The sequence below is a fragment of the Procambarus clarkii genome, chromosome 24 (assembly GCF_040958095.1).
Source record: "Procambarus clarkii isolate CNS0578487 chromosome 24, FALCON_Pclarkii_2.0, whole genome shotgun sequence".
In the NCBI taxonomy this organism is placed as follows: domain Eukaryota; kingdom Metazoa; phylum Arthropoda; class Malacostraca; order Decapoda; family Cambaridae; genus Procambarus; species Procambarus clarkii.
In genome coordinates, this window is record NC_091173.1 from 17,741,678 (window position 1) to 17,752,379 (window position 10,702).

At 44.5% G+C, this 10,702-nt stretch overlaps 1 protein-coding gene across 1 annotated transcript in view; it reads left to right on the forward strand.

Moving 5' to 3' along the window:
- The window catches only part of LOC138367955 (putative neural-cadherin 2), a 203,178-nt gene that overhangs the window by 188,600 nt on the left and 3,876 nt on the right, over window positions 1-10,702 (forward strand). Inside the window, exons 5-6 of the mRNA XM_069330238.1 lie at window positions 1,731-1,895; window positions 9,956-10,093. Coding sequence (XP_069186339.1) covers window positions 1,731-1,895; window positions 9,956-10,093 — 303 coding nt within the window. The remainder of the gene's footprint in view (window positions 1-1,730; window positions 1,896-9,955; window positions 10,094-10,702) is intronic.

Here is a 10,702-nt window from a genome sequence, read left to right on the forward strand (position 1 = left end):
GAAGACTGGCTGTTTCTCTGGTCTGGTAAGCAGAGGAGTACTGTAGGTCTGTAACTCCAAAACGGAAGCGGGTTTAAGAACGAGGGGTTGGAAGATCATATTTGGCTATGAGAAGAACTTTCTTAAATCTAGAAATGCTCAACTCTATGCTCTTTGTTTTAGCTATAACTGAAATGATTATATGTATGCAAGAATCTATAAATTATATTGTCTATAAAATAAATTATTATCTATATATTAAAATGTCTGTAAATAAAATTATCTATAAATAAAATACAAATTATTATATATATGTTAAATGATCTATAATAGTCTTTTGACATTTGTTCTCATTTCTACTTCAAAAATTTATAAATTTACAAAATACGTCTATACCTTATATGATCTAAATAAAATGTCTTTGAATTAAGGAATATTTTCTTAACAAATTTGGACCTGCGTTATATGCTTAAATTTTATATTCATTTCGCTCATTTTAACATTGACCAATATAAATATATAGGCACCTCCCCTGAAACAAAGGAATTTTAATGTTATGCAAATTCAATAATACAAAATGCAAAATAGAAACGTACTCATGCAAATCAATCCACTCACACACACACACATGAAGCCGTGTACACATAATTATATACACACGCATGTGCACACAGTTACACACACACACCCATAAACATGAATAGTTAATGAGCTGAGTGGGTTAGATGAATATCAAGTGTAAATATGTTAAAAGACGGATATGTTATTGCATTAGATTACGTGTTAACAGAAAGCGGGACTTTGGAGTCGAGGATTGATCCTGAGAGCACAATACACCTACTAAGCGAGGGACACGCAGGCTAGTAAACCACGAATGGTTCGCTATTTAGTTGATATAAGGTTAAAAGGCTGGACCCAGGGACTGAAGCTCAACATGCGCATATACTATTAAGGGCAAACACACACACACACACACACACACACACACACACACACACACACACACACACACACACACACACACACACACACACACACAAACGTGATTGCATATTTAGTATGTGTGGCCACCACAGGTGTGGCCGCTACAGGTGTGACCGCCACAGGTGTGGCCGCCACAGGTGTGACCGCCACAGGTGTGCCTACCACAGGTGGTGAACAATAAACAATGTGTCGTCCCACAGCACGAGCTGGTGGTGGCGGCGGAGGCGGCCACCACAGGTGTGGCCACCACAGGTGTGTGGCCACCACAGGTGTGACCACCACAGGTGTGCCTACCACAGGTGGTGAACAATAAACAATGTGTCGTCCCACAGCACGAGCTGGTGGTGGCGGCGGAGGTGTGGCCACCACAGGTGTGGCCACCACAGGTGTGTGGCCTCCACAGGTGTGACCACCACAGGTGTGCCTACCACAGGTGGTGAACAATAAACAATGTGTCGTCCCACAGCACGAGCTGGTGGTGGCGGCGGAGGTGTGGCCACCACAGGTGTGTGGCCACCACAGGTGTGGCCACTACAGGTGTGACCACCACAGGTGTGACCACCACAGGTGTGGCCACCACAGGTGTGACCACCACAGGTGTGGCCACCACAGGTGTGTGGCCACCACAGGTGTGACCACCACAGGTGTGACCACCACAGGTGTGGCCGCTACAGGTGTGACCGCCACAGGTGTGGCCGCCACAGGTGTGGCCGCCACAGGTGTGCCTACCACAGGTGGTGAACAATAAACAATGTGTCGTCCCACAGCACGAGTTGGTGGTGGCGGCGGAGGCGGCCGGGAGGACCGTCCACTCCATGGTGCAGGTGACGGTGGCCGACGTCAACGACAACGCTCCACACTTCCTCCAGAGGGACATCCAGGTGGCCGTCGTCGAGGAGGACGACCGCCACCTTCCCGCCACCATCTTCAAGGTCAGTCTCACATTAGTTCTCAAGTGTATGGGGGGGGGAATGAAACATTAAGTGCCAGACCTTTTCCGGAATAACAGAGAATGAATCACAGGACATGTGCCGATAACAGGCATTGCACAACCCGTTCTTGCACTTGCTTATAGTCATTATCTTGCTTATGAATAAGTGCATATGTGACATACTAATTTATTGTGAATATTTGAGTTTACCTTGAAAAGCTGAATAGAAAACCATAACATAACCTAATCTTCTTAGTATGTTAAGATATTACAATTAGTACTCAACCTATACCTATATTGATGTTACAGTTTTATAAAAATAATAAAATAAAAATAAAATATTTAAAAAATTGTAAAGTAACTCAGGATATTGTCAAATTTTGTATAAAATCTCTATTGTTTAATAAAATTAAGAGAAAAAGTTATTGCCTTGAAAAAAATATTACTTGGAATATGCCACATATTTACTTATTTATAAGCGAAATAAATAGTGACTATAAGCAATAAGTCATATATGTGCTGTCTTGTGCAAGAGCAGGTTGCATTGCAATGGGATCGAACTCAAGCATCTATCCTTATTAATCAAATAAGGACTTTGAAGAGTTTACTACTGCTATTCTATACATACAAGAGGCAACCAATTGACAATGATTTGGCACACCGGTAATACTAAACTGTTTTCCTCTCACACCAGTTTAAATTAATATTAATATATGATGCATGGTTAGAGCTATGTAAGGTTATGTAAGGTTATGTAAGGTGTTTACGTTGGTGTTGGGAGTCATTATAGTGTGACTTGACTACAGACGAGTACGGTCCATCCAACTATGGTGTGTTGCATACCGTATTTTTATCGATGCATCAAATACATGTCTGTGGTCCACTAACAACCGAATATTTGCTGTGCTGTATATGCATGCATAAAATCATATGTTTTTCTACAATACAACTTTAAAATTGCTTTCAATAAATGTATGATGAAAATGCTAATTTTTTTTATTAACATAATAACTTGTAAATGGATGCGTCTTGTACGCCGGTAAAGACGGTGATAATTCAACACACTTAAGAAGTAACGTAAATTATGTTTTCGTTCGAACGTTTCATTAACGAAGTTATATTCTGGGTCTTGTTGCTATTAAAGTGAATCATCGGCTGGAATTATAATATTGGAAATTGAATGAAAGGTCAGATGCTATTCACTTTATTGGTGACTTATCTAACTTTATTAATGGTGATACTATTAAATTTCAGTAAACCTTATTACTGTTCTCTCTCTCTCTCTCTCCCTCTCTCTCTCTTTCTCTCTTTCTCTTTTTCTCTCTTTCTCTCTTTCTCTCTTTCTCTCTCTGTCTCTGTCTCTCCCTCCCTCCCTCCCCAGTGTATAGCATATGCAATTTAAGTATCGAGGTACCAAAACATGAGACAGTAAGAGTATGATATCCTAATTTTTACGCACGGTATCGTATAAGCAGGATATCTTTTATTCATAAGATATCCGGTCTGTGTACAGTTGTACACGGCGTTTCCTTCATCAGTTGTCTCTAGCGCCCACAGATAGTGCCAGTGCTGGGAAGGCCATACACTCCTCTATCTCAGAATTAACGCTTAAACAATGGCAATTCACCCAAATCCTGGAGAACATTTTTGTATATTGGCTTTGTGTGGGTGTAGCCTGCTCAGGGGTATTACCATATTCAATCTATTTCAAATTTGATTTTGGAAAAGCGGTGAGAGATGCCAAATCCTGGCGGCTGGTGATTGTCGAGTTAGTACAAAGCTGTAGATTTACGGGGGAAGTGGGTGCGCCTGGTCATAGGATAGCCATGATATCTGTATATAACATGTTCCAGGGAAATGGAATTAGTCAGTGTACTTTCTCTCTGGTCTGCTGGCCTGGTTGTACTCTCTCTCTGGTCTGCTGGCCTGGTTGTACTCTCTCTCTGGTCTGATGGCCTGGTTGTACTCTCTCTCTGGTCTGATGGCCTGGTCGTACACTCTCTCTGGTCTGTTGTCCTGGTCGTACACTCTCTCTGGTCTGCTGGCCTGGTCGTACACTCTCTCTGGTCTGCCCTTCAGGAGCTACTGTTCCTGTGGTCTCGCCCGTCATGCTGCTAGATACCATAGTGATGCTACAAGGAAAGTTACTTTAAAGTTTCAGTTAAGAATGTTGCAGGCGTTTTAGAGGCCTATTGTGAGCCTCGTGGCGCAGGCACTCGTGTGCTTCAGACATGATTTCATAACACCGATGATCAAAGTGAATATATATTATTACTCACGATATGCAAAATGTTACCCACGATGTTTGCTTTTGTATGATAGAACTATGTTGGGTGTATAGATGTTTTGGGGAGTTTCTTGTTGAGTCGTGCAGTGTTGGGGCGTTTACTTGGTTACCTACCTCGAGGTGCTTCCGGGGCTTAGCGTCCCCGCGGCCCGGTCGTCGACCAGGCCTCCTGAACTTGGGTGGAGGTGTGTTCGCCTAACCATAAATTATCAGCCGGTAACTGGTGTAATTATTTTGATAATTGTTTGCCAATTTTACCACAGTCAAGCTCTGGCAAACCTGTCAGCTTTGATTAAGTTGGTGATTTAATTATCGTCTAGAGTTTATCCTGAATTCTAATGTCACACATGTTAACGGTACTAAAATTGCATGTTGGAGGCATTTTAGGAGCGTGTTAGCTAACATTTTTGAAACACGTGATGAGCGTTTGGGAGAGCATATTAGGTGAGGTGATGGGGAGCGTGTTCAGGAGCATGGGCAATTCTCAGACCCACAAGTTACCCTCGGAAGTAACACAAGGAAGGGTTACGGGCTCACCATAGCCCGTGCTACATGGACATTTTGTTCCGAGTAGCTGAATCTAAAACAACAACAAGAGACACAGGGAGGCTAGCAGGTGACATAGGAATATTGGGAGAGAAAGAAAATAGTTATTATCACTCATTTATTGTTTAGTGACGCTGACAATACTAAAAATCACTTGACGTGTTTATGTCTGATTTTACACTATTTTAACATAAAATTAACCACCTACTTTAATTTCGGTCTTTTCATTAGTGCTACTTACAAGTTATATTCCGTGTGTGTGTTTTTTAACATTTCTTTGAATTAGTTTTCCAAGATTTGATTTTATTACTAATAAAAACACCGAGACGAGACACTGGACCCGAAAAAGGACAGTCACGCATGGGACTGAGTATGTGGGAGGTCCTGAACCACAGTCTGGGGTCCCATGTTCAGACTGAGTTCCCATGTTCAGCCTGAGTTCAGCCTGATATGTTAGGCTGAGAAGGCAATGCAAAATATGTGCTCATGTACGCCAGGAAGTCAGCCAGGCAACGAAATATTTGCAATCGCCTTGATGGGGGGCGTAAAGGCACGGGCCTCAGGACGGGTGAAACAGTAATTAAGCTGCAACCTTTGCGAATACCACCACAACCACAACCACCACCACCACCACCACTACGAATACCACCGCAGTTAGGACTTGCGCAAGGAAAGTCTGAAACTCAGCGCCCTTCAACTCAAGACTTGCTCAAAGTAAGTCTGAAAGTTGAATGTATACGGTTGGTGTGCTGAAGGAAAAGCGGGAGTGGATATTAGTGTGAGTTGAGTGTCGTGTTGGCTGCAGTGTGTCAAGTATTATACCTCACGCTAATTATACGAGAACTGATGCGACGTAGCAGACATGTCAACTGACAGAGGTAATATTGGCGGGAAAGTCTGAAGTCTGGGGGCAGGTCTTTCAGTTAGAACTGTTTCCTGTTGTAACTGTATTGTACTTGTTTCAGCTCACAACAAACCATACACACACACGCACACATTTATGAAGTGTGTACATATATTTACACACACACACACAGAAGCGTGTACATATGTGTACTCACACCGCGACATACACACAGACACACATGAAAACCATATATTTATTTCGCGATGTAATTTGTTGCTTTACATACGCTGTTTATTGCTTATATTTATTGCCAGTAACAGGGAATGTTGTAGAGAGGTTGTATGACTGGGTGTGTTGTATTGACCGCGCGGGCAATATAGCAACCCAGGTGAGGCCAGGTGTATATTGGCCCTGACCTCACCAGCGATGTAACAACTATACATTGTAATGTTTTGTATGGATTAATGGTTGAATTACTGTCGTCGCTCTCGCTTCCTATATATATATATATATATATATATATATATATATATATATATATATATATATATATATATATATATATATATATATATATATATATATTGACATACCCTCTAGTTTCAAATATATTTTTGACATGTATTATATTTTCAACAACGAAAATACGCTTCCAATTCACATTTTGTATATTACTGCGTTAAAAGAATAAATATCGACTGGGAATTACATAGGGATTTTGATCTCTATCCAGGATGAGCTACAGGAACGATGTATATATATATACACACCGAGAAGTATACCCAGATTCTGTGTGTGTGTGTATATAAATCGAGGATTTAATTTATTCCTGTGCTATGTTCAGGGTCACTATTAAGTATACCTGGTGGTGGGGTCAGAAAGATAGTTTGGTGGCATTATTGACCTCGTCCACAAGAACAGTTTTCTTGTGTAATCTTAAGTAACACACAAATGTAGACCGTAGTGATGGTAGACATTTGTGTGAAATTGTTTTATCTCTCTCTCTCTCTCTCTCTCTCTCTCTCTCTCTCTCTCTCTCTCTCTCTCTCTCTCTCTCTCTCTCTCTCTCTCTCTCTCTCTCTCTCTCTCTCTCTCTCTCTCTCTCTCATCTCTCTAAGCCAGTCGCATAACGCTGGTGTCAACTGTCTATCACTTCTCCAGTTCTCAGAATATATTCGACTAACAACTACAGTCATTTATCAAGACACAGTCAGTGTGACTGTATACACAACTTTGTCTTGATATATTGTTCTGTGCATCTGTTTAGGTGTTTGTCAGTCTTGTTCCTCAGTAATTAATCTGAACTAGTAATTATCTTCAGCTTCGTCTACATTAAACAAGGAGGAAAGTTTGGGTTCAGTCGGGTAAAGTTTGGGGTTGAAGGCGCGGGTGTGGTTGACGGTGCAGGTGTGGTTGATGGTGCGGGTATGGTTGAAAGCGAAGATGTTCTCGAAGTTCGTGTTGTAGTTTTTTTTTCACCCAACTCTTGGGGTGTGAAAACTGTGGCAGCTAGTCAATAGCGTTGATCATTCTCACTTAACCTTTGAGACTTCCTTTGGGCAGAAAATCTGGAGATAAAGTTCTGTTAAGCTCTCCTGTTGAGACCAAAATGTTGGCTTCTACGACAGAGGACCAAGAAGTTCATGATTCCTTGACGTACAAGGAGAAGCCATCCGCCTCCAATGCTAACAATGCCACCAGGATCACCAGGTTATTACTGCTCTTCTTTCTACAGCACTCACACACACACACACACACACACACACACACACACACACACACACACACACACACACACACACACACACACACACACACACACACACACACTATAGCGTCTGGAGTTACCCCCCAGACGCTGGCCTTAACCCATGCACCACGATATGCTCACCAGCTCCACCATCAGGGGTCCCCCCGAACCCCAGGTGTCCGGGGGGACCTGCAGGGTGGTGGTGGTGGTGGCTGGATCCCACTGTCCTGCCCTGGAGATGTTCTCAGATGTGGCACATTACACCAGTGTCTCTGAATGTATACATAAATGCACACATGCATATTCAAAGTATACATAGTCATACATATGCTTATTACCATTAAGGATGCTATATGTGCAAAGGGTGTCATTTTGTGACTTTTATGGGAGTGCCAACACTTATGATAATGTTGATTCGGCAAAAAAAATTATTGTTAACCCACTTTGCCAGGAACAACAACAACACTTGAAAGGAACATGAAAATTAAGTACTACCACATTTGCTTTTGAAAACACTCACTTGTGAAAATAAAAGTTAACATCTGCAGTCTTGCATTATCTTGTATTCACGACGCACAGTGCACAGGTGGGTGCTTGAGACGTCGTAAACTATATCAAGCTTCATCAACACCACCAGGGACGCCCGCTGCAGGACGTCAGTTATCAGTTACGTTATCTTGGTGCCAACAAACTTTAATGGAAGATGATATTGTGTCAGATGTTGTATCTTGTCATCCAAGGGTGTGACAGTGGTCCTACTGTTGTGTAGTGTCATCCAAGGGTGTGACAGTTGTCCTAGTACCGTATAGTGTCATCCAAGGGTATGTCAGTGGTCCTAGTACCGTATAGTGTCATCCAAGGGTGTGTCAGTGGTCCTAGTACCATATAGTGTCATCCAAGGGTGTGACAGTTGTCCTAGTACCGTATAGTGTCATCCAAGGGTGTGTCAGTGGTCCTAGTACCGTATAGTGTCATCCAAGGGTGTGTCAGTGGTCCTAGTACCATATAGTGTCATCCAAGGGTGTGACAGTTGTCCTAGTACCATATAGTGTCATCCAAGGGTGTGACAGTTGTCCTAGTACCGTATAGTGTCATCCAAGGGTGTGACAGTCAGGGTGGTTGACTGTAGAAGGGCCGTACGACACTTGCAGTATAAAATATAAAACTGACATATTCTACATAAGTTGACAAAATTCTTGGCTTGTTTACAAGTTAAAGTTCCTATAGACGAATCAGTAATGTGGGTAATTCCCCCAAAATGAGCTCCTGTTTTGATTAAAATATTGTTAAAATGTTAAAATAATGAAAGTCTTGTCAGTATGCTTTCAGTAATATCACAAAAATACTCGGCTGAATTAAATATAAATTGGATTCATAATAATTGTATTGTCTGTATATATATATTTACCCTTATCAAAATGTTGCTTACTTAACGTCTTATTGGTCGTAATGGTATTCTTCCTTCTTATAGAATATAATGCGTGTTTTTTAATATTTGTGTTTAACAGTCTTAGCTTATTTTGAACATAATTTGTGGAATCCAAATGTTTCTCTTGCACTCAGTGAGTGCTGAATTTGGTTCTTTGTTCAGTGAGTTCTCAGTCTGGTCCCGTGTTCAGCCTTCTCCTATACGTCCTATTACTTGGACTGGAAGGTTCAGCAATGACCTCGTTTCTTGCAGGACTTGTTCAATCCTCGACTATCCCAGCAGTTGGGCACCTAGCATTCCCTCCCCCCGTCCTCACACACAAACACACCAGCTCCTTCACTATCCTGCCCTCATATCTCGTCCATGTCCAAGCCAGGCCGGCGGTGCGCTCTTTCCTGATAACTGACCATGATATCGACGATATTCCCAGACACCCCGCACCCTGCCAGAGGGCTGGGTGGTTATCTGCACCTGAGGGGCCCGGGAAGGCACCAGCATCTTAATACAAGGCCCCAAATCACTGCCTTCTTCACTGCCTTCTTCACTGCCTTCTTCACTGCCTTCTTCACCGCCTTCTTCACTGCCACCAAGAGGCACTATGCGGCTTGATGTGTCCAATTAAATACTTTCGTCTAATTTTGACCACCAAACAGTTGTTCTCCAGAATTGGGGTTACGAATCATATATTTGTTATCGTGAAATTCCTGAGGCAGTGTTCGAATTTAGCGGTGATAATTGTTTTATTTTTTGTGCGAAAGTTTGTCTTGATTCTCGTGCATTTGTTTATTAGGAAGCTATGAGGTAGGCCACGGGATGCCAGCGCCAACAGGCAGGTGGACCAGGGCACGTGATGCCAGCGCCAACAGGCAGGTGGACCAGGGCACGTGATGCCAGCACCAACAGGCAGGTGGACCAGGGCACGTGATGCCAGCGCCAACAGGCAGGTGGACCAGGGCACGTGATGCCAGCACCAACAGGCAGGTGGACCAGGGCACGGGATGCCAGCACCAACAGGCAGGTGGACCAGGGCACGGGATGCCAGCGCCAACAGGCAGGTGGACCAGGGCACGGGATGCCAGCACCAACAGGCAGGTGGACCAGGGCACGGGATGCCAGCACCAACAGGCAGGTGGACCAGGGCACGGGATGCCAGCACCAACAGGCAGGTGGACCAGGGCACTAACATAATACTGGTGTTGCAGGTAGAAGCTGTGGACCCCGACAAGGTGGACTCTGCCGGGCTGGTGTACAGTGTTGGAGGTGACGGAGTTGACGGTCACTCCCCCACCCGCGCCTTCTTCACTATCAACCCCCTCACCGGTCACCTCCTGCAGCTGAGGGTGAGTGTTGACCCTCCCTCGCCGGTCACCTCCTGCAGCTGAGGGTGAGTGTTGACCCTCCCTTGTGTTGACCCCCCTCACCGGTCACCTCCTGCAGCTGAGGGTGAGTGTTGACCTCCCTCACCGGTCACCTCCTGCAGCTGAGGGTGAGTGTTGACCCTCCCTTGTGTTGACCCCCCTCACCGGTCACCTCCTGCAGCTGAGGGTGAGTGTTGACCCCCCTCACCGGTCACCTCCTGCAGCTGAGGGTGAGTGTTGACCCTCCCTCGCCGGTCACCTCCTGCAGCTGAGGGTGAGTGTTGACCCCCCTCACCGGTCACCTCCTGCAGCTGAGGGTGAGTGTTGACCCTCCCTTGTGTTGACCCCCCCTCGCCGGTCACCTCCTGCAGCTGAGGGTGAGTGTTGACCCCCCTCACCGGTCACCTCCTGCAGCTGAGGGTGAGTGTTGACCCCCCTCACCGGTCACCTCCTGCAGCTGAGGGTGAGTGTTGACCCCCCCCCCTCACCGGTCACCTCCTGCAGCTGAGGGTGAGTGTTGACCCCCCTCACCGGTCACCTCCTGCAGCTGAGGGTGATTGTTGACCCCCCTCACCGGTCACCTCCTGCAGC